This window comes from Bombina bombina, chromosome 3, assembly GCF_027579735.1.
Source record: "Bombina bombina isolate aBomBom1 chromosome 3, aBomBom1.pri, whole genome shotgun sequence".
In the NCBI taxonomy this organism is placed as follows: Eukaryota; Metazoa; Chordata; class Amphibia; order Anura; family Bombinatoridae; genus Bombina; species Bombina bombina.
The window spans coordinates 629,099,532-629,125,523 of record NC_069501.1 but is presented as its reverse complement, the minus strand read 5'-3'; the positions used below and the strand labels follow the sequence as shown (position 1 = coordinate 629,125,523).

The following is a 25,992-nucleotide window of genomic DNA, read 5'->3' as shown; positions in this document are numbered from 1 at the left end:
GCATGTCAAGGTGCTGCCAGAGATGCTAAAGCAGAGTGCAGAAGCTTACCCTGATTAGATTCAGTGGGCGGGTTGTACAGCATCTGTCTGGGTGTATCACCAACTGTCAAAGAAAACAAAATGCCTGCAGCAGAATACAACTGGTTACAACAGTAAACTTGCAACCAGAGAAGGTGCAAAAGGTGTACTTAAAAATGTTTTTAAAATACTGAATATAATACTTAGCAGCTCCATATACTGCAATACTGAAAACACACAGCAGTTTAAAATGTGTTTTAGCATCTGCAACATGTAAGACCAATGGCAAATAATAAAAAAAGTAAAATTTATGCTTACCTGATAAATTGATTTCTTCTATGGTACGACGAGTCCACGGATTCATCCTTTACTTGTGGGATATTATCCTCCTGCTAACAGGAAGTGGCAAAGAGCACCACAGCAGAGCTGTCTATATAGCTCCTCCCCAGTCATTCGAACGAAGGTACAGGAAGAAAAAGGAGAAATTACAATGTGCAGAGGTGACTGAAGTTTAAAATCAAAAAATATAATCTGTCTTATAATGACAGGGCGGGCCGTGGACTCGTCATACCATAGAAGAAATCAATCAGGTAAGCATAAATTTACTTTTCTTCTATAAGGTACGACGAGTCCACGGATTCATCCTTTACTTGTGGGATACAATACCAAAGCTACAGGACACGGATGAATGGGAGGGACAAGACAGATGGTTAAACAGAAGGCACCACTGCTCGAAGAACTTTTCTCCCAAAAATAGCCTCCGAAGAAGCTAAAGTATCAAATTTGTAAAATTTGGAAAAGGTATGAAGCGAAGACCAAGTCGCAGCCTTACAAATATGTTCAACCGAAGCATCATTTTTAAAAGCCCATGTGGAAGCCACAGCTCTAGTAGAGTGAGCTGTAATCCTTTCAGGAGGCTGCTGTCCAGCAGTCTCGTATGCCAAACAGATGATGCTTTCCAGCCAAAAAGAAAGAGAGGTAGCCGTAGCCTTTTGACCTCTACGTTTTCCAGAATAGACAACAAACAAAGAAGATGTTTGACGGAAATCTTTGGTTGCTTGCAAGTAAAACTTCAAAGCACGAACCACGTCCAAGTTGTGCAACAGACGCTCCTTCTTAGAGGAAGGATTAGGACACAGAGAAGGAACAACAATTTTAGGAAGGAATCCAGGTTTGGTACGCAAAACCACTTTATCAGCATGGAAAACAAGATAAGGCGAGTCACATTGCAATGCAGATAATTCAGAAACTCTTCGAGCCGAAGAGATAGCAACTAAAAAACAGAACTTTCCAAGATAGAAGTTTAATATCTATGGAATGCATAGGTTCAAACGGAACCCCTTGAAGAATTTTAAGAACTAAATTGAAACTCCATGGCGGAGCAACAGGTTTAAACACAGGCTTGATTCTAACTAAAGCCTGACAGAACGACTGAACGTCTGGAACATCTGCCAGACGCTTGTGCAGTAGAATTGATAAGGCAGATATCTGTCCCTTTAAGGAACTAGCTAATAGCCCCTTCTCCAATCCTTCTTGGAGAAAGGACAAAATCCTAGGAATCCTGATCTTACTCCATGAGTAGCCTTTGGATTCGCACAAATAAAGATATTTACGCCATATCTTATGATAAAAAATTTTATCACCTCTTTCACTTTACCTTTCCTAGTACTTAGAGTAGGCAAAGAGAATGACTGGGGGGTGGAGCTATATAGACAGCTCTGCTGTGGTGCTCTTTGACACTTCCTGTTAGCAGGAGGATAATATCTCACAAGTAAAGGATGAATCCGTGGACTCGTCGTACCTTATAGAAGAAAATATATAGGGTCTCTTTTTTTGATAAATTCTGATAAATGTACACAGAAAGAGGAAAACAAACAAGGAAACATGCAATCCAAATACTTTAAACATTCATTCATACAAAAAGAGAAGCAATCTGCCAGGAACAAACAGTGCAGTGGCAGGTGAGGTGGCCCTGAAAAGCTGGACAGGCGGCGGGCCCCTAAGGGCCTGCATTGCCAGGATTTCTGCCACTGTCTACACCCATGTCTGAAATCCAAAAATAGCTATTGGCCGCCTGCTAAATACTTTTGCGGCAGTCCAGGGGCATATCCCTTGCAATTTTTGGGGAGACAGAAATCAATTATTTAAAATAAATAAATCTGATTTTTTTTTTTTTAAATTTAATTTAAATGAGATTTATTTAATTTAAATGCAATTTTTTTTTTATTTAAAAGAACAATAAAGTCAAAATAAAAAGTTAATAATTCAGATAGAGAATGTTATTTTAAACAACTTTACTTCTATTAACTAATTTGCTTTTAATTCTCTTGGTATCCTTAAAGTGATGGTCAAGTATGACTAACTACATCTTGCGATCCTAATGTAACTAGCAAAATAATGTGACTTTCATTCATCATTTCGCCATATTCATTCTAGTTTGTGCGCTATCTTATATTATTTTCCTACCTTACTAATATCCATCCTCCTCCCGTCGATTGTCCGCCATTGTTTTTTCTGCCGTCACGTGTTTTTATTATCCAATTACAGTACAGGCCACTCGGGGAATCAGCTCTAAGTAAAAACACCCTTATTCAATTCTGCGCATGCCCTAGCTCCGTAATCGCATCCTAATCTCTGTCTCACCGCGGTTACGGAGCTAGGGCATGCGCAGAATTGAATAAGGGTGTTTTTACTTAGAGCTGATTCCCCGAGTGGCCTGTACTGTAATTGGATAATAAAAACACGTGACGGCAGAAAAAACAATGGCGGACAATCGACGGGAGGAGGATGGATATTAGTAAGGTAGGAAAATAATATAAGATAGCGCACAAACTAGAATGAATATGGCGAAATGATGAATGAAAGTCACATTATTTTGCTAGTTACATTAGGATCGCAAGATGTAGTTAGTCATACTTGACCATCACTTTAAAGACAATACCTATGTATACTCTGGAGCAGCAATGCACTTACTGGGAGTTAGCAGCTGATTGGTGGCTGCACATATATATACCTCTTGTCATTCACAGATGTATTCAGCCAGCTACCAGTAGTGTATTGCTGCTCCTTCAACAAAAGATACCAAGAGAGTGAAGGAAATTTGATACTAGAAGTAAATTGGAAAGTTGGTTTAACAACCTTTTAAATCAATTTTTTAATTAAAATTAGATTTATATTTCATTTAAATAGGATTTATTTATTTTTTAAAAATAAAATGCTAGTTAAAAAAAGGGACAAATAAGTTGGGATAGAGACATAATATAATATGTACTTTAATTACTTTACATGCAAATTTATACTGCAGTGCCTCGCCATTAACCCTTTCTAAGTTTCCGAATTGTACAGCTCTAACTCCCCCCCCACACAATTCCTTTTATGGCTGCATATATATCCACCATTGATAGGGTAGAATGCAAGACTTTAACACTAATTATCTGCTGGAGCATGCCTAGAAGCAAATAAGCTGCTGTGAACTCAGTTGAAATACAATGCCTGTGTTTCTGATGCTAAACACTGATGGGGGGTTAGACTACTTCAGATAGCATGGCTATGTAAGTAATTTTGCTTATTTAAAAAACAAAAAATACTTGCCAGCACTTTTTAAACATTGTTATAAGCAAACTATTTTTACTTAGCCCTTTTAGGATATGCACAGATCTCAGCATGTTTTATGGCACTTTAATTAAAAATCTATCTAAAGAGTTTTCTATTTAAAAGGAACAGGAAAGTCAAAATTAAACAAATGGATTGGAGAGATCATGAAGTTTTAAACAACTTTCCAATGCACTTCTATTATCAATTTTGAGTAGTTCTTTTTGTATCCTTTATTAAAAATGTAATCCTAGCTGAGCTCAGGAGCATGCATGTGTCTTTAACCACGTGGCAGCAGTATTTGCAATATTTTTTTATAGCAGTTATATACTGTTGTAAACACTGCTGTCATAGACTGTCAAAAAGACACGTGCATGCTCCTGAGCTCCTTTCACCCTACCTAGATTTACTCTTCATCAAAGGACACCAAGAGAGCAAAGCACATTTGATAATGGAAGTGAATTAGAAAGTTGAAATTGCATGTTCTATCTGAATCATTAAAGTTTAAATTTTAACGGGTGGTGGAGCCGGCCGTTTGGGAAATGGCTGCACTTTAAGTGAGCTCCAAAGGATTGCCCCAGACACCTGCTAAAAAGACCTGCTAGCACCACCAAAACAGGGATGCATAACCCTTAAGGCTGGACAATCAATTTCGCCAGGTTTGGGGCACAAAAGCCGGCCTCCACCAGCTACTACAGTCCCCGGCCTACTCCGGAACTACGAGAAAACGTTTTAAAGCACCATCCATGGCTTAATCTTCAGATGGGGAAGAAGCTATAACCCTCCAAGGCACCCGGGTTCTTTCCGGCCTACTGCGGCCTTCACTGGATCTGGATTACATCCACATCAATATTGCTGGGAGCCTACAAGCCTGCAATCCTTATACAGTAAGAGACATTTTTTTTTTTTACTCTATATTCAATACTTTTGACTAAAACATCTGCATATTACTAGGACTCTAACCAGGGGATTGGTGCATAAGAACTTAATCTGCCATTATCTCAAGGAACAGCAATGTAAAGATTCACTATGCCAGCTTACTAAAATACCTCTACTTACCATTGTTAGCCACATGTGCAAACTTGCAAATAAATCCATATGTAGAGACTTTTTACTATAACATGAGGTGAGCTACAATCTTCTTCACCCTGCAAACAACACCTGCCTGGGCATAAAGCATAAGAACTGACTGCATATATATATAGTACCACCAGGTCAGCCCAAAAGACCACTTAAGCTGCTTCACCTTCATACACTATCCTAAGAAGCTCCACTAGAGAGCTATATAAATACAAAGAAGCAGCCTAACCTACAATAGCAGCAGGGTCAATACAGCAAGTCCGCGGACAATACTCCAAATATACTAAGAGGACCACAATCCTACCTTAAGCTACTGAATACCCAAAACTACTATTCTCTTTAAGAAGTGGAGGAGAGAAAACACAACACCCTCAAAAGAAAATGTCGCAGAGGAAACAAACCAGGTCGGAAAGGGGGCATAAAAATCACCATAGCACCACTGCTTCCATGAATAACTTTTTCAAACCTCTTGAAAGCTCTGCATCACCGATGTCAAGTCAAGATGTAGCAGAACATGCTCCTCAGCTACAAACATCAACAGACACTCTGACTCCTGATACACTGCAAGTAACACAAGCTTTTCTGACAACACTGCCGTCAAAACAAGATTTCACCAATCTAATCACACAGGTTAAGTCCTGCATCAAGGAGGAGATCTCTGAACTTCACAAAGAAATACATGAGATAGGTGACAGGATGGAATTCCTTGAAGAGGAATCAGAGTCGTACCAATCAAAGCTGGCATCACTACAACAAAATGTACAGGCACAAAACAATGTCATAGATCAATTGCAAGACAAGCTGGAGGACATCGAAAATAGAAGCCGAAGACAAAACATAAGAATCAGGGGAATCCCTGAAAGTACCAGCACAGAAGTCCTCCATGCATACCTTCAAGATCTCTTTAAGCAACTAAAAGGCACATCAAGCTCGGCACCAATTGCCCTAGATAGATTTTACAGGGCCCTGAGGCCCAAACCAAAAGATGGACAACCGCCCAGAGATGTGATATTATAATTTCAGGAGTACCAACAGAAAGAGGAAATCATGAAATTAGCCAGATCATCATCACCCCTTACCTTCCAAGGAACAACATATCATACATGCTGACCTTTCAACTAGAAACCTGCAAAGAAGAAGGGAATTTGCACCTCTCACAACTCTACTTCGTCAGAGCAATATCCCTAAAAGGGGGGGATTCCCATGTCAAGTTCAGCTCACATGGGAAGGTCAAAGGAAGACCTGCCCTAGCCCAGGAGACATTGAGGAGTTCTGCAAGGAACTGAACTTACACCTTCCACGCAGCAATAATGTACCACTTGCTTCCTCCAGTCAGAAAGACATTTCATCTTATACAGCTCCCAGACCTCAAAGATCACCATGGCAAACTGCAGAGTCCAAAAGACTGAAAAAACAAACAGCCACCACTGTAGAAAATGGGTGAGATCAATCCTGTTTTAAATGTTTTGCATCTCTTCTCTTCCTTTTTCAGGGACTCTAAAAGTTTAGGGCACACACCAGTTGTGTATCCATTTTTAAGTCCGAAGGACTTAAAAGGCGAGTAATTCTTTATGGCTACTGGGTCTTCAATGATCATAATCAATAGCAGCCTCTGGGGCACCGTTAGCCCCCTATTGAATTCTCAAGAGCTAAAAGAATAGTTTTATGATCAAACCATTAATTGAACGTGAGGTGCTCTTCCCTAATGTTGAGGGGGGAGCACACGTTAGCTCACTTTAGTTTAACAACTGTTTTGTTTAAAAATGTTTTGTTTACTAATGTTTTAACCTTATTATTATTCCATGTAATGTCCCTAATGGTGTTGCTTAGATTATGTTGCATCCATCAATGCACAGTCAAACCAAAGATCTCTACCACATTCACAAGGTAATACCTACCATGACAGCCCAAAAGAAAGATCAAATGTTTACTATCATAACCATTAACACGAATGGCCTTAATTCCCCCTTTTAAGAGGTCAAAGGCATTCCATGACAAACCACAAAAATGGAGATACCTTGTTCTTACAAGAAACTCACTTTAAACAGACTAATGAGCCTAAGTATTTTTCATCCAACTATCCCACTCACTTCACAGTAGTAATCCCAGGAAAAAAACAAATGGAGTAAGCATACTCTTCCCATAAATCAACACCATTTGAACTCCTCCATAGGGACCAAGACAAAGAGGGTAGATATTTAAGCCTCCTTTATGGAAAACCAATAACTCTAGTTAATATTTATGCTCCAAACACGAACCAAGCACCCTTTTTCCAACGAACAACAAACTCCATACTCGGATACTTAAAGGGTCCACTAATACTGGCAGGAGACTTTAATATCCCTTTGAATCCCACAGTAGACAGCTCCAACTCACACTTAAAGCTTCCTACTAATATACTACATACACTTTGGAATAACCTCTCACTGCTAACTCTTCATGACACTCAGAGACACCTTCACCCTTATAAACAAGATTACACCTTTTTTTCAAACCTCAATAAATCCTACTCCAGGATTGACTACATAATGGCAGACAATCTTTCCTTACTAAACCTTAAATATTTACGTATCATCCCTATTAGTTGGTCAGACCACTCAGCTGTTAGTAGCTCCTTCACATAGCCTTCTATACCAATACGCACGTTCCAATGGAGGTTGGATGAAATATTATTAGACCCTCTGATTAGAATAGACGTAGAACGAGCACTACAAGAGTATTTCACCTTTAATGTATCAGTAGACACATCACCCATTACTACTTGGGAGGCCCACAAATGTGTTTTACGGGGAATCCTGATGAAACACAAGGCTTTAAAAAACAAGCAAGAAAGGCAAAAATACATAACATTGACCCAGGCAATAGCAAATTTAGACAATACCCACAAAAGACATTCCGACAGACCTGACAACTCAACAAAATCTAGATCAAACCAGACAGCAACTTAATGAGTTTTTGGACATCAAAGCTCAAAATACAGCTTTTTTTGCGTCTAAAATATCACATACAAGGTAATAAGCCAGGTAAACTGCTGGCGAGAGCCCTCAGGCACAAAATAACCTCAACTTACATACATTCCTTGTCAACTACTGACTCAACAAAAACAACAAACTCACAAAAAATAGCCAAAGAATTTTGTCATTACTATACAAGGCTGTACAATCTATTTCCCAACCGTGATAAGGAGAGTCATAGGCAGGAATGTGAGAAATACCTAGCCAAGATACAACTTCCTCAAGTTCATCCTGATCAATACCAATCCCTAAGCCAACCTATCACCCTCCAAGAGCTAGAGTTAGTCATTAAGTCACTCAAACAGGAAAAGAGCCCAGGTCCAGATGGGTATAGCAATTTTTATTATAAACAATTTAAAACATCTACTTTCTCCACATCTCCTAAAATTATTCAACCATATAGATCCAGATCATATGTTTCCACCCAGTATGCTAGCAGCAAATATAACGGTCCTCCCTAAACCAGGCAAATCGACTGAACTCCCTCCAATTTTAGACCTCTCTCTTTACTTAATGTCGACGTAAAGCTATATTGTAAGATACTGGCCAACAGACTCAACGACTTTCTTCCCCATCTAATACATCATGACCAGACAGGCTTTTTACCACAAAGAGAGGCTAAGGACAACAATGTCAAGGCCCCACATCTGCTACAATATACTTATTAGCATAAAATCTGACACTTCATCTCAACAGACGCTGAAAAGGCGTTTGACCCCCTAGACTGGATTTTTCTAACTTGCACCCTCCACAAATTTGTCTCAGAATTCATATCCAAAATCACTATACACGACACCCTCCGCCAGGATCAAAGTTAACAGCCTACTATCAGACTCCTTCCCTATACACAATGGTACCAGGCAGGGGTGCCCCCTTTCGCCCCTCTTGTTTGTACTTTCTATGGAAGTGCTGGCTACTGTCTTACGTGTATCCCAGTATGTTAAAAGGCATAAAAATCAAAATCTCAGAATACAAATTAGCGTTATTCGCTGATTACCTCCTCATGACTCTCACAAACCCATTAGGATCCCTGGCAACAGCCCACTCCATTCTCACAACATACAGTTCTAAATCTAATTTTTCTATAAATTTTGGAAAATCAGACATCCTTTCAATACACGTAGCACAAGAAGACTTAAAATCTATTTCCTTGGTCGCGCCATTCTCCTTCAGTTCGCATTCTCTAAAGTACCTAGGTATTCACCTATCCCCAAACTTGACAGACTTAGTTAAATTGAACTATGAAACACATCTCATATAGCCACAAGTGTGGAGCAATGGACCATTACACCTATCTCATGGTTGGGGAGGATTGGGGCAGCAAAAATGACACTACTCCCAAAATTGTATATGTCTTACAAACTGTCCCTATCCCTCTTCCTAACTACATGATTCCAAAATTACAATCTATCATCAACTCCTATATTTGGAAAACCAAACAACCGAGAATTGGCAAATCTACAATATATAGAGACCCCCTAGCGGGAGGTCTGGGAGTCCCAAATATTCAAAACTACCGAAACGCTGTTTTCCTTTCTAGAATCATAGACTGGTGCTTCTATGAGGAACATTACAATAAGCAATGGGTACAACTAGAACATGATCTTTCAAATTATCCCCATCTTGGGTCCTCCTGTTGGATGGAAATTTGTCAAGATAACACAAAGCACCCCAATATCCCCATAATCTAAGAAACTTATAAAGTCTGGGCGAACATAGTTAAAACGCATCCGAACCTTTCATCCATACCCTCTCCACTCACGCCCACCCTAGGAAACACCAATTTTCAACCAGGCCTCTCCTATACCCCGACTGGTATTAAAGACATACACCTACTCTTGCCCACATACACCCTAGTGGAAGAGGGCAAGTTGCTAGATAAACAATTGATTCAACATCTAGGAGAAGGGTTCTTCACACACTGGTTTAGATACTTGCAGCTAAACCACTTACTTCAAACCAAACATAAAGATAGCCTAACAAGACAATACACCAAGTTCGAGAAATTATGTACTTCTTCATCGCCGGTCCACCACGCTATTTCCCTGTCTTATAAACTACTGAACACACATAATGAGACCGACTTATACTAGGTCGTGGGATTGTGACTTACTTTTCTTGATCCCAGCAGTGGAGTGGAACTCAATATTCTCCTCTATAAAAAAAAAAAAAAAAGTCAGCGAAATTACTAGAGACGAATATTAAACTACAAACCAAATGGTACCTTACCCCACAAAGACTTAAATATATTTATCCAAATTCCTCCAACCTCTGCTGGAGACTTTGCTCCAATGTTTCACATTTGGTGGGCTTGTCCAAAGATTCAACCATTCTGGGCCTCAATCATATCCTATACACAATGTACTCTAGGAACTCCTCTAGATTGACCCAGTAATTTTCTTGTTTCACAGATACCCTAAACTCAAGTCTAAACTACATGCTAAATTACTACAAATTCTAATACAGTGCACACCAACTTATCCCCCAAGCATGGAAAAAAGAAACTCCCCCAACTCTGCAAATGTGGATCCAAGAAATAAACACCAATCTTAAGTTAGAAAGATACCACTACCTACTCACAAACACGCTAGATACGTATGCAGATTTAATGTACTTATGGTACACCAGACCTACACAAACATCTCAACCACTTGTGCCTTGAGGCCTCTGCACCAGTCACTACTAATGTAGGATCACTGAGTTTTGGTGGGTTTTTTTTATGCAAATGTCCACCCCTCTTAATTTTCTACATATAACAAGACACAAAGGGGCCACTTAGTGTCCTCAAGCACAAATAGGTAGCACCTATTACCAATTCATACACAGAGATCGTTACATGGAAATTACTGTTATTATTGATATTGTTATTTATTGTTTGATTATTTCTAGCCCTGTTGGTTAGGAATAAAGGGAGAGAGAAAAACATTTTTTTCTAGAAAATACAAAGTTACTCCACATGTAAGGTGAAAAGCCGGGTAAACACACACTATCCCAATCACAGTCACACATGGTAAATAGCGTGAAAAAGAGATTCTTGGCATGCAGCTTATCACTGAACCTGACTCATCGCTCCAAGGAAGACCACAGGAATTCTACTGGCCACTTCAACCGGTGTGGGATCACGGACACTCGTTAGCCCTATCCCTTACACTCCGGTGTGCTCCGGTCCTGATCTGTACGATCCTCCGCAAACAGCGTTGTGCCTCTCAACACATGCGATCGTCGCTTCCGGGTGACATCATCCACTCATAGTGGTTGGCTTACACTGCTAATTACGCCTACTCCTGATTCACTTAATCCAGGGAACGAGACAGGTACCCTCAGCCAGGGAAGAATGGTAAAACGGATTGGAGGGCTCCTCTCTCTCCATGTAAATATAGCAAAAATAATCCACAGAACACCACCAACTCAAAATAAAAAAAGGCTTTAATTAATCATTTAAAAGGTACATGGGCACCAAGGGGAGGTAGGGAAAGGTAAAGAAACGGTCTTATGCGTTTCGGGACTGCTTAGCCGTAATCATAGACCATATGTTCTAACAGGTGTCACATAACTTTATACCAAACGAAAGTTACCCAAACGCGTAAGACAGTTTCTTTACCTTTCCCTACCTCGCCTTGGTGCCCATGTACCTTTTAAATGAAACATTTTTTCTACTCTTCTATTTGTTATGGGATCCGCCTATCACATTTCTGTACACTGATAACCAACTAGTTGAGACGAACTTTAACCAATCCCAAGAAAAGTCTCCCATTCTGTTACTTTCGGATGTGTTACAGTAAACCAAGGACTTTTGCAAGGACATTCCTTTTTCTATATGAAGAAAGTCTAAAAGCACATATAGACTAAATGATGTACAATCTTTTCGAAATGCTTATATTTTTCTTTCAAACAACTGTACACTTACCGATATTGTTTAATAAAAAATATTATTTCAAAGTTTAATTTTAACTTTACTGTCCCTTTAAGATACATTATAATCAAAAGTCTAATTATCCCAAAATAAGAATTAGATTTTTAGAGCGTTCAATTTTAAACAACTTATCAATTTACTTTTATTATCAAATTTGCTTCATTGTCTTGGTATCCTTTATAGAAGGACAAGCAACAGACTACTGGGTTCTAGCTAAACATACTGGGTGAGCCAATGACAAGAGGCATATATTTGCAGAACAAATCAGCATCTAGCTCCCAGTAGTGCACTGCTGCTTCTGAGCATACATGGGTATGCTTTCAACAAAGGATACTAAGAGAATGAAGAAAAATGAGAACATAAAGTACATTGTAAAGTTGTTTAAAATGACATGTTCTATCTAAATCATGAAAGATTAATTTTAACTTTGTCCCTTTAATCCCATTGCTCCCCTGCCATTCTTTATACACAGATTCAACCCCTAACAAGGTTTCAAGAAACTCAATGAATATAATATTGTTTGGAGTGAAAAAAATCTGCACAAGGGCCTAAGTGTGAGAAGGGAGGGGCAAGCAGCGAAACATGTTATTGTTTTAGTTAATAAAAGTTTTTTAAATTGTTATTAAAAGGGACATGAAACCCAATTTTTCTTTCATTATTCAGATAAAGCATAAAATGTTAAACATCTTGCCATTTTCGTCTTTTAACTAATTTGCTCAGTTCTCTTGGTATCCTTTGTTGAAAAGCATACCTAGGTAGACTCAGGAGCTAGGAGCTAGCTGCTGACTGCACATATACGATTTGTCACTGGCTTACCGCTGTGTTCAGCTAGTTCCCAATAGCGGCATTGCTGCTTCTTTAATAAAGGATACCAAGAAAATTGACAATAGAAGTAAAATAGAATGTTGTTTAATAATATACCCTATCTGAATCATGATTGTGTTTCATGTCCCTTTAATCTTTATTAGTCTCCTTCCAGAAAAGTACAGCTGACGGTTGATCAAATATGAATGATTAACCTATTAAACTGGAGATAGTTCACCTCCCAAAAATTTCATAATTATTTATGTATTTCTAATGATACATATAGGCATACCTCGGAGATATGGCAGGTTTGGTTCCAGACCACAGCAATAAAGTGAGTCACACTAATATTTTTGTTTCCAGTACATATAACAGTTATATTTACACTATACTGTAGTCTATAAAAAGTGTGCAATAGCATTATGTTTTTTAAAAAAAAACTATGTACATACCTCAATTAACCCCTTAAAGTGAATGTAAATTTTGATGCTAAAGTGCCCGATTAAAACAACAGGGGCACTTTAATTCATCAATATTTACATTTCACTCCTGTTGTGAAAAAAAAAACAACTTGCCTTTAAATCTTGACAGCAGCTCCAGCTTCCTCCACCCGTTGCAAAGCCTCTTCCTGGGTCTAAAATGAGGAATCCGGCTTCCTCCAATGCGTTGAATCAGACACGGATTCCCCAGGGGGGCAAGCCGTGATTGGAGGATGACCTATCCATCATTTCTGACATCAGAAATGGCTTGCGACGACCGGAGGCGATGTCAAGTTTAAAAGGTAAGTTTTTTTTCACAACAGGAGTGAAATGTAAATTTTGATGAATTAAAGTGCCCCTGTTTTTAATCGAATATTTAAAAACCGGGCACTTTGGCATTAAAATTTACATTCACTTTAAGGACAAGGCCATTTTTCAATTTCAGGGCTAGTTTTACATTTCTGAGGTGTTTGTGTTTAGCAGTAATTTTCCTCTTACTCATCTACTGTACCCACACATATTATATACCGTTTTTCTCCATTAAATAGACTTTTTAAAAATACCATTATTTTCATCATATCTTATAAGTTACTATTAAAAAAATTATAAAATATGATGAAAAAAATGGGGGGGGGGGGGGCGAAACACTTTTTCTAACTTTGACCCCCAAAATCTGTTACACATCTACAACCACCAAAAAACAACCATGCTAGATAGTTTCTACATTTTGTCCTGAGTTTAGAAATACCCAATGTTTACATGTTCTTTGCAAGTTATAGGGCAATAAATACAAGTAGCCCTTTGCTATTTTCCAAACCATTTTTTTAAAAAAAGGTGACATCATTGAGGTGCGTGTGCACTGTGGTAGGCCATTGTTCCTGCAGTGCTTTATTGAGGGAAGGTGTGGGAAGCTCAGCGTGGAGTGGACATACACAGCCTTGGCAGCCAATCGCTAAGCCCTCTTTGCAAGGTAATTTTAAACCCACATTATCACACTTGTGGTGATTCACAGGCACCGCTAGTTATTTAAACTTTACCACCAAGTACTGTCATATATCACACCTCTCTACGTTGCTAACTGCATGGAACAGCCTCTTGCCACTTCCTCCAGTCCATATGCCTTGGCACCCACTTACCTCTTCCTTATCTCACATTTTCTGCTAACCATCCACAACCAGGTAGTATGGAAAGAAAAAAAACGAACCGCCGACATAAATCGGCCCGCGAGCTACATGTTGGACAGTAAATGTTGAAAAATACAAAACTTCCCAAAAAACTTCCTTTGCAGTTATACTGCCCTCATACCCAGCTTCTGATGTGACCAGTTATTTCCCTCATTGTACTGAGCATTTTTTTTTTAGTAATTACAGGTTATACAAGTTTTTTGGGAAGTTTTGTATTTTTCAACATTTAGTGTCCAACATGTGGCCCACGGGCCGATTTATGTAAGCGGTTCGTTTTTTTTCTTTCCATACTACCTGGTTGTGGATGGTTAGCAGAAAATGTGAGATAAGGAAGAGGTAAGTGGGTGCCAAGGCATATGGACTGGAGGAAGTGGCAAGAGGCTGTTCCATGCAGTTAGCAACGTAGAGAGGTGTGATATATTACAGTACTTGGTGGTAAAGTTTAAATAACTAGCGGTGCCTGTGAATCACCACAAGTGTGATAATGTGGGTTCAAAATTACCTTGCACAGAGGGCTTAGCGATTGGCTGCCAAGGCTGTGTATGTCCACTCCACGCTGAGCTTCCCACACCTTCCCTCAATAAAGCACTGCAGGAACAATGGCCTACCACAGTGCACACGCACCTCAATGATGTCACCTAGAGCCGGCACAGGACAACCGAGTTTGAGCTTTGCAGCATGAGAAACTGAATAACAATAATCACTGAGCACTGACAAGCCGGTCCTTTCACACAGCTGTCATTCAGTGAAAACGGCTGCAATTGAAACAACTAAATCTATGAAGCTCGTTCACAAAGTTAATGAGAACGAGCTTCATAGAAGCGGCAAAGACTTTACTTTGTATGCGCATGCGCGGTAGTGAAGAAGGGAGTGCACATTGAGTCTATATGTTATCACATACGTGCGTTACAACATGGCGGCTACCACCGCATTCAGTAGGCGGTGGTTTAGGAGTAACATTGAGAATACAAAATAATTTAACAGAGGCTAGATAAAAACATGAAGAAACAAATAATGTTATAAACTAAAAAAAAAAAAGATTAAAAAAAAAATAATTACATGAAAACATAAGGTTTTTAGGGTCCCTTTAAGTACTGACAGAAAGTCTGCCAGTACTAAAATAGCCTCTTTTTTTTTTAAAGCATTTTTTTTTTAAATAAAGTTTATGCAGTGTAGGTTCCCCCCTAAGCCCCCAACCTCCACGACCCCCTCCAAACAGCTCTCTTAACCTCCCCCCTCTTTCTATTTGTGGCCATTTTAGATACTGGCAGCTGCCTGCCAGTACCTAATTTCTTAACAAATGTGCTTTTTTTATTATTTTACCCCATTTTTCCGTAGTGTAGCAGCCCCCCTCAATTTCGTACCCCCCTCCCAGATCCCTTTACAAACAATATTTCCCCTCTCCCACAGATCCAGCATTGATTGGTCAGCCGTGCGCCCCAGCCCCCTCGCATTCTCCCGCCCACCTTGCCGGAACTAGTCCAGTAATGGGCCAAAAGCCACCTCCCTGCAGCTGCTCCCACCCACCAACGATCGGCACCATCGATGGCCAAAAAAGGTATTGCAGTGATGCCTCAATATTGAGGCATCACGGCAATACCTTGAAAGCGATCAGGATCGCTTCCAGCCGCTTTAAACCCCTAATTTTAAAAATACAGGGTATGTCGGTCTTTAATGACCAGTTTGTGCATGGCGTACCCTGTACGACATGTCATTAAGGGGTTAAAAAATACTTTATTGCTAAAAGATGCTAATTATCATCAAAGATCATTGATCACAGATCACCATAGCAAATATAATAATGAAAAAGTTTGAAATATTGCGAGAATTACCAATATGTGACACAGAGATGGAAGCGAATGCTGCTGGAAAAATTGGTGCTAATAGACTTGCTTGATGCAGGGTTCCCACAAACCTTAAATTTGTAAAACAAAAAAACGCAATATCTGCGAAGCGCAATAAAACAAGGTATGCCTGTACAACTAAATAAGTCTTTTCTGATATAACTGGAAAAATAATCTGAAAAGTTATTCTAAAAATTAAACCTTTATGTAGATTATTTAAATCAAGATTTACTGACTAGTGATTTAAATTGATTTGATTTAAATAAAATACACCCTGATTTTAAGAGACTTATTTTCACGTCTTATGAAATGTACTTTTTTACTCTCTTGGTATCCTTTGTTTATAGTACTGTGAGCTAGCTGTTTATTGGCAGCTATACACATTTGTTTCTTGCAATTGGCTAATTACCAGTTTTGCATTGCTGCTCTGGAGCTGACTTTAAAGGAATATTAAACAGTAAATACATGCTAGACATAGCAATGTATAAAAAGCAAAGATTAGCATTAGAATAAGATGTAGATATATTTTTTGCAATTATATCACTTTCTTAAATATTGAATATATAAGTATAAATGTTAATTTTCTATAAAGTAATGGGTGCTGCCGTGTTTAAATTGCTTAAAGGGCCATTATAGTTGAAAAATGAAACTAACCCTGCTGTACAACTAGCACTTCTGATTGCCGGCATCTTGTGTCATTTTATATGTTTTTCTTAAATTAATTAGAATAAATATTTAATACCTATATAATTAGATTTTTTTTTTTTAGACACACACACTTGTCATTTTCATACAGGAATTATACAGATAAATTATTTTATCTACACACTTATTTGTATTTCATATCTCCCTCAGTATTCACTAGAATGTCAAAACACCATATTGGTTGTTATTTCTAAATTTTTTATAATCTCTTTTGCTTTCCAGCGCTATCCCACACATCCCCCCTTTTTACAGTATTTTTTATTGCTTGTTTTATATTTGTCCTCATCCGTCCTCAGCAGGATAAACAAGGGGAAACTTATAGGGACATTACATTTCTGAACTACAGCAACATGTTACTACTCACCATACTATTGTTTTTTTCTCTCCTTTACCTGCAGCCCTCTTTAAAGTTGTTCTCTTATTGTAACCCAGAGGTCAGAATTTTAACCCAAGTTCTGTATCTTTACAATGGGAGCTGCCATCTTGATATGCACACATCGTTGCATCTTGGACAAAAGCAGTGCACTTTTACAAGCAAATGATGTTGCTGGCTTTTTGACACTTTAAATTAGCTCACACAATAGAAAGCAGAAGAGTTACACGTTTAAAAAGTTACAATATATATATAAAGAAATGCAGCTACTGCAAAAATGTAGAGCCATGCTCTGTATTGAAACATAGAATTTGACGGTAGAAAAGAACCAAAAGACCCATCAAGTCTACCCATAAAACTGAAGTGCACAATAAGGCTTGTCAAGAATATAACAATATCATTGATCTTTGAATGTGCATCACTTTGGATACAATAACAATTAAATTACAAGATGGCAGCACCCAGTGTGAAGATGCAGAACTTCACTAACCAAACCTTTTTGAAGGGTTAAAATATGAAAATAGCTTTGAAGTAAGCTACAAAGGCCGCGTTCGGGCAGCGCTTAGGAGCTAGTGGAAGCGCTTCACTCCCAGCGATGACGTTGCGCTAGGTGACGTCACAAGCAAGGGAGCTTTGAAAAAACGTTCGCATGCACAATAATGGACTGCGCATGCGAACGTTTTTACTAAGCTCCCTTGATTGTTGCTGGGCTGCCAGTGCCTGCCGAGAATGAGTTACCCAGTCTCTTCGCAAACAACGGAACTCTGACCCACCTCCATTCAGCTGCTCTCAGCTCAGCCCCTGTAGCTTATCCTGCACTGAATAGAGGTGGGTCAGAGTTGCGATGTTTGCGAAGAGAGACTGGGGAAATCATTCTTGGCTCTGGGGTGGGGATCAAAATCAGCAATTCCGGGACCCCGCCAACACATCTTTAACCCGCCCACACAACGATCGGGAAATACAGAATAATTACACATAATGCTTGAACGTCAGGTCTTTGTGATATACATATATAATATGATTTTTTGTGAGCTCTAAATAATGTAGCCCATTTCTTTTCACTTCATACGTAGCGTATGAAGTGAAAAGAAATGGGCTACATTATTTAGAGCTCACAAAAAATCATATTATATATGTATAAATAACATGGCAGCCTCCACAGCAACATGTGTGTGGAGGCTGCCATGTTTCCAAGCGTCTGAGCTTGCTCTGAAAAGTCCCAGCTTTTCCAGCACACTGGAAGCGCTGGGACTTACGTCACCAGAGCGCTCAGAAAACGCCAGCCATCTCACTTGCAAGTGTGAGAAAAACGCTCCAAGCGAGTTCCAGTTCGCTTGGAGCGCTGCCCGAACGCAGCCAAAGAAAAGAGGGAAAGCAACAGCGTGGCGAGCAGTAACCATACTACTGTAGTTGTACGTAGCATGGCGCCCTTTACTAGGGCTCTGCATTTGTCACTTTGTGTTGCAATGAATGCTGAATATGGCTGTCAGGACCTACATATTCAGCTCTTTTCAGAGTAGGATTAGGTCTTGTGAAAGGTGCAACACCACAAAGATATGTGAAAATTCAGATCTTTGTGTTAACTTTCACATGAAGAAATCCAGCTCTGAAAAGAGCCAAATGCCATTGTCTGTGGCCATATACAGCATTTTTTGCAACATGAAAGCAACAAATGCACATCCCTACCAATTATTTTGTAGAAACTCAGTGGAATTTAGAAAAACATTTTTTTTTACAGTTAAATGACAGAAAATGGGGATAAAATAAATAATGAAAGCATTTTTTATTATAATCTCATACTGTTTAATATCCCTTTAACTAGGTGTTTAATTCCGTTGCAGGGGTTAAACACACTTACACGCAAGCAATAGTGCAAAAAGAAGATACTCTATCATCCCTTTACATTGACACAATAGTAAAATGCTCCAATGTGCTAGAACATTTTGGTATTACACTACTACATGCCTTTATGTGTTTAACCCCTGCAAAAGGGTTAAACACCATTGAAATCTGCTTAGTAGCTGGACACAGTTGGTAAACCAATCAAAAGCATCATGAGTATTCTTTCATCACTACCCTGTGCTCCAGTTTATTGTAGCTCCAAAGCATAAATTACCTATGCATTTAATCCATCAGTAGATAAACACACTGTGGCAGACATTGTTGTATCCCTGTAATTGCTGATAATTACATGTGGCTATAAAAGGATCAGAACGTTTGTTCTGAACTATATGCTACAAAATCCAAACGTTTTTGTGAGCTACCCATAGATCCAGCAGAACAGACGACATTCTTGTTTTTTCTTGATGTATCTGCACGAATTTAGCAAGGATTTTTTTTTTCAGCAGGTCCAACTTCCAGCCACTTGATACTTCCATCACCGAATGCTTTATATCAAAGATTTTAAGGCCCTGTGAAGTACAGCTTTTATATTCTTAGCAGGGCTTTATGAATTACACATTGTGTGTGAGGCCTTCACAGTCGTCTACAAAATTAGACTTTGATGTTTATATAACTTCGCGGTGAATCAGGAATGTGTGGTCAGCATTCGTATCTTGCATATGCCAGCTATGGAAGTATCACACCGATACATACACCGGCCTGTGCTGTTCGCATGTTTACCGTATATTCTACTACTATGCACCACAAGGACGTATGTACATTCTGCACGCCGCTGTGAGACAGTCACCTGCATGGAGTCAGCGCTAATTATCTCGCCTCCCAGTCTGCGGCCCAACTGCAATGCCAACTTCGATTTCCCGGTGCCGGTAGCTCCTAAAACAAGCACGAGAGGAATCGATCGCCGAATGCACGGGGCCGCCATTTTAGCGACGTCACAAGCTGCCACAGCAACAGGCAGGAAGAAGGTAGCATGTGACATGAGCATAATTTGTATACCGAAGAGTATAGCGAGCTTTGCGTGGGCTCCTAGCAACAGCATGAATAGCAGCAAGGGAATTGGATTACAAATTTAACAGGTTATCCCTGTAAAATAAATACACTCCATATGAATCTCAATAATATAAAAAGACAAAAAGGTCAAATCCAAACAAATCATGATGGTATAATTGTTCAAATGTGTGTATATAAAGAATAGCAGATGATGAGAGAGAGATTGTTTTACTATGAAGTGTGTGCCATGTGTTTTGTAAATATCTATATACTGCTTTCTTTCAAATTCATCATGTGATATCAATGTCTGTTAAAATGCAATTAAAATAGTTATTCTCATTACTCATATTTTATCAGATGTTCACTTTGGAAAGCTAAGTAATTAAATTTGACAATCTTACATTCTAAAAAGCCATGGAAGAGAACCAGAGCATTTTTTTATTTTTGTAAAACACCCTCTTGTTTGCACAATACAACCACTAAGATCATTTTCAATGTTATATTGACAGTTTTTACTTTATCTAGTAACACGTCCCATAGCAACTGAACAGGGATAACCAGCAGGTTTATCTAGACAGATGGATGTTGCTCCCTTGGCAACAGAAGTGACTGGTCCTGTACCAGCACTGGATCCTATGGCAACAAGAGGATGTAAGGATGCCATGGAAACAGAAAGAACCAGGAGCTATCCAATAGCAACTGTGAGCAATGCAGTCAGTACTCCTCGGTAACAGTTGCTATAGCAGCATGAGAAGAGCACAGCTTTTACAGTAAATGACATAATAGGCTTGTGTGTGGAATCTCATTGGGTGTGTTAGCAGCTTGTGTCTAGTGCAGCAATAAGGCAATTACAGAACAAAGACAACGAGATAGACAGAAGGACGCTGCGCACAGTATTTTCTCCTCTAGATGTGACATGCATAGTCTCTGTTCTTGCTGCAGACAAAGGGAAGGGATTAAACCCTCCCAAGCAGTTCTTACACAGAGGTCCTTGTATTAAATGCATTAAAGGTTTGCTTTGTGGGATTTAATGATCAAAACTCTGCAAATGCTCGAAGATGGAAGCTTATATTTGAAAACACATTTGAACATAGATGAGAACTTTTATTTCCAAAGCCCACATAAAGGAGGGGCTTGTATTTAAAATCCCTGATTTTGCTTAAATACATTTTTGAGTTTACTTATCTTGTAGGTCTCAAATGTTTTGCAGTTTAATACTTCTTTTGTGTATATTTCCTTAATGCAAAGGTTATCCCTGACTGTATCTATAAATATATTATATATTTATACGCACACACACATATTCATGTCAATGACATGTTTTGTTTTTTTAAGCAATACACTTGTTTTAAGCTTGTAAGTGTTGTATAAGATTATGTTTCTGCTTTAATAAATTAACCCTAAGCAATTTTGGATCCTTTCATCTTCAGCTCAAAGTCTTGGTTACATCCCTAGATATTCCCTTGGTTAAAATCACAAAACTTAGAGAAGTGAATAGAATACCAAATACCTATCATTTTAACTAATCATTTGTAGTCCTGGATTTTTTAAACTCACATATAGAAATGAAGAAATAGAAAAGAAGGTGTGGAAGTATTTAAAGGGACACTGAACCCAAATTTTTCTTTCGTGATTCAGATAGAGCATGCAATTTTAAGCAACTTTCTAATTTACTCCTATTATCAAAAAATATTCATTCTCTTTGTATCTTTATTTGAAAAGCAAGAATGTAAGTTTAGAAGCCGGCCCATTTTTGGTAAACAACTTGAGAGGTTGTTGCTGATTGGTGGATAAATTCACCCACCAAAAATCAAGTGCTATCCAGGGTTCTGAACCAAAAATTGTCTGGCTCAGTAGCTTAGATGCCTTCTTTTGCAAATAAAGATAGCAAGAGAACGAATAAATATTGATAATAGGAGTAAATTAGAATATAGAAAAAATAGAAATATTTTGGGAAACAGCCAAAGCCTTCTATAGAGGAGAGATAAAAGCATGGATGATTCAAAGAAGTAAAAAAATGAAAGCTAGGGAGTTACAATTGTCTAATGCCCTGAGAAATAGTTATAGGAAATACGTATATTGATAACCCTATAAAGAAATGGTGGGATAAATACTAGGAAAGAAAGGCAGAAAGAAATATGTTTCTAAACCAAAAACTTCAACTTCAAGAGCTTAAACAGAAAATATCTTTTCTTAATTTTAATGGTAAAACCATGAAGTGGTTGGCGATGTTAGGAAATACTAAAAAAAAGAGAACAGTTATAAATGCAATAGCGGATGAGGGTATTAGGGTAACTAATATAGCTAAAATTAAAGAAGTATTCTATAAATAATTTCAGAAAATATATGCAAAGCAAAATGTGGATACAATTAATAGAGAAATGTTTTGGATGGGAAACTAAACCCCCAAGTTAGAGAGGTAGATGCTGGATAAATTAAATACATTTATCACAATTGATGAAATATTGAACGCGATTAATGCAGCGTCAGTAAATAAGGCACCAGGGCCGGACCAAATTCCTATTGAATTTTATAAAACCCTAAAAGAGCAGATTGCTCCGGTGTTGCAAATATTTTTTAATAGATACTATATTCAAAATAAAAATCCCTGTATTTTTCAGCATCAATTATTAATCTAATACTTAAAAAAGACAAGGATCCAGAGGCTGTAGAGTCATACAGACCTATTTCGCTACTTAATAGTGATTACAAATTACTTCAATATTGGCAGCGAGATTAAAATCAGTAATGGACCCGTTAATACATCATGATCAATCTGGGTTCATGAAAGGCAGGAACTCCACCAGAAATATGAGACGTTTGTTACTCCTAATTGAAAACAGCTGGCTTAAAGGGACAGTACAATGTAAAATTGTTTTTATATTAATGTATTTTCAATGACTTGTTATACTAGCTGCAGAGTATAAAATGTATGAGAAGTTAAATTTTCAGGTTTATTTGTGTTCATGAAGTAGCTGGTTTTGTGCTTTTAAACCACAGCCTATTACAATGGGTTTTGAAGTTCAGGTATATCATATCTCATTATGTTATCACTTTGTGTACACACACTTGCTTCCTTATCTTATATTTGTCTGACAAAAATAAAGCTCAATACATAGAGAGAACAATGGAATATTATAATTTTATTACTTAAAGGACCAGTCAACACAGTAGATTTGCATAATCAACAAATGCAAGATAACAAGACAATGCAATAGCACTTTGTCTGAACTTAAAATGAATAGTAGATTTTTTTCTGACAATTTTAAAAGTTATGTCTTTTTCCACTCCCCCTGTACCATGTGACAGTCTTCAGCCAATCACAAATGCATACACGTACCATGTGAGAGCCATCAGCCATTCACAAAAGCATACACACTTATTCTTGCACATACTCAGTAGGAGCTGGTGACTCAAAATGTTTAAATATAAAAAGACTCTGCACATTTTGTTAATGGAAGTAAATTGGAAAGTTTAAAATGGCATGCTCTATCTGAATAATGAAAGTTTAATTTTGATTGAGTGTCCCTTTAACTATCCTGCACCCCACTATGAGTTTAATTTCTTCTGCTGCCTGTGTTTACTTAGGCTTGTCAAAAGCTGAGACTCCAGTATCAAAACGTTCAGAATAGGTTCGGAAACCACAAGCTAAATCAGCTATTTCAAAAGGCCAAAATAGGGGTAAAGGAGCTGCTTGTAAACAATGTAATACACTCCAGCAGCTAAAATGAAACATTGAGAGCAATTTAAATGGGAGAACATTTTTGGATGAACTATCCCTTTAAGGCATATAAACCGAATGGTAAGAAGGGAGATCAAGAAGCAGCCATTATCACCATAGACGCCAAAAAGGCCTTCGATTCAATCTAATGGGATCATCTTTATATTGCGTTAGATAAATTTGGTATTAAGGGTCATTTTAATAATTTTATAAAACTGATATACAATAAACCTATAACTTAATTACTTATAAACGGGTCATTGTTGGATAAGTTACATATAGCTAGGGGACTAGACAAGGCTGCCCTCTCTCTTCGCTCCTGTTTAACTTATGTATTGAACCTTTAGCAATTTGTTTAAGAAAAGAGTTAGAGGGTATTGCAATTGGCAGACAGAAAGTTGTGCTATCCTTGTATGCGGACGACTTACTGATATGTATTGGGAACTCAAGGAAAAATATACCAATCCTATTAAGAATCATTAATACCTTCAGTTCATTTTCTGGGTATAACATTCCGATTATCCTAGCTTTGTGAAGGAATAATCTAGATTTTATTAAAGAGACACAGACAAGTATTTTGCATAAGCATTTTCCTTTACTGCTCGACAGCCATTCAAAGTAGCAATAACCACTTTAAATATTTAACATAGAAAACACAGAGTACAATATGGTAACCAATGAAAAACAACCCTGGATGGTGTGATCTAATTCAGACCAATCAGAAAATTTCATTTTGCTATAAACTGTCCAAATAGTATCCCAACTGCCTCTTTGAACTTTGGTGCTTGAGGAGAAAATATTGTTGAAGTCTTCACAAATTAGTCCATAAACTAATATTAAAAACATAAGTAAAAACCAGAAAAAAATAAACATTTGAAACACAGTTCATCCGAAGGAATTTGACAACTAGGAAGAAATCCTATAGAAAATTCTTCATATGGAACTTGAATTTGAAGATCATCTTTTGTATTATACAGACGTTCAGAATCCTGAAGGAGAGGGACCAGGAGCTGAAATAAATATATATAAATTATTCATCAAATATAAATAACATACAAAAACCAATAGGGTAGGGCAAATGGGAGGGAAAATACAAAGCTAGAAATAAAACTTAATCTAATAAACATTGAGGTAAAGAATTAATGGGTTTAAAATAAAATTGTCTAAAAACTGAATCAGAGGACCAGTCAGCGGCATTCAAAATTTTCTGAAGAGAAGCTGATTTACAAAAAGCTTTAGAGGCCACAGCTCCCCTTATAGAATGGGAAGAAAAGGAATCATCAATACCTGCTTCACTCATTATCCATTTAATCCATCTTCTAATGGAAGTAGAAGAAACAGGAGAGTGAGGAGGAGAAAAAGAAATCAAAAGTTGATTAGAAGAGAGAGAATTTCTAAAGGACAAAGTACGTTTCTCATATTCTTTGAGGCAAAGAACAACACACAAAGAAGGACATTCTGAAAAATAGGATAAAAAATTGAAGATGACATAGACTTAGTTCTTCTAGATATATTAAAGATAACTACTTAAAGAGAAAACATCTTAGAAGAAAAATCAATGGCTTTAATGTCAGAAACTCTCCTACAAGATAAAAGACAAAGGAGAGTTGCGAGTTTAATTTTAATAGCTTTCATAAATCTGGAAATTGGAATATGTTTACCAATAGGCATATTATTAATAAGATCATGACCCACAGATATAGCTGATCTATAAACATTAATAGATCTATAAGCTAAACCTGTGTCAAATAGGGAAGTTAAAACATTTAGAATTTAATTTAAAGGCACTGAAAAGGGATCCAAATGTTTTTGACTGCACCATTTGTTGGTTCCTGGGGCCCAAGCGTCTTGTAATAATGATTTAGCTGAAGAAGAAAATCCTTCAGGATCCCCTGAAATTGTCCATGCAATAAGATGAAGAGAACCTTGAAGTACTAGGTCGTGAAAATCTCCGTTTGGATCTAAGAGAAGATGGGGAACGAGAGGAAGAAGGACCGGGAAGTGGATTGACATTTCCAGAAGAGATGGGTACCAGGACTGAGTCGGCCAAAATGGGGAAATCAGCACAAGCAAAATTTTGTTTCTCCTGATGACATTGAAAACTCGAGGAATCATTGAAAATGGAGGAAAAGCATACGCTCTTTGAAGGGGCCATGTCTGAAGAAATGCATCTACTGCTAACGCTTCTGGATCCGGACACCAACTGAAGATAGGAAGAATCTGGTAATTCAGACGAGATGCAAATAAATCTATCGAGAAAGGACCTCTGATAAATTATAAAGTTTGAAAAATATCTGGATGCAATCTCCAATCGCTTGAGTCTGATATATATATACCGAGAACCCCAATCTGCAGCTGTATTGGAGAGACCTGG

At 38.0% G+C, this 25,992-nt stretch overlaps 1 protein-coding gene across 3 annotated transcripts in view; it reads right to left on the bottom strand.

Moving 5' to 3' along the window:
* Positions 1-19,850, bottom strand: part of TRIT1 (tRNA isopentenyltransferase 1) — a 106,716-nt gene extending 86,866 nt beyond the window's left edge. Inside the window, exons 1-2 of one of the 3 annotated variants that reach the window (XM_053707305.1) lie at positions 19,695-19,850; positions 9,817-9,858 (exon numbers count right to left, since the gene is read on the bottom strand). In XM_053707305.1, the coding sequence (XP_053563280.1) occupies positions 9,817-9,858; positions 19,695-19,829 (177 nt within the window). In that variant the 5' untranslated portion in view covers positions 19,830-19,850. Of the gene's footprint in view, positions 1-9,816; positions 9,859-19,121 lie in introns of all 3 variants that reach the window. The other 2 variants (XM_053707307.1, XM_053707308.1) reach the window with 2 other exon arrangements.
* Between the last annotated feature and the right edge of the window lie 6,142 nt (positions 19,851-25,992).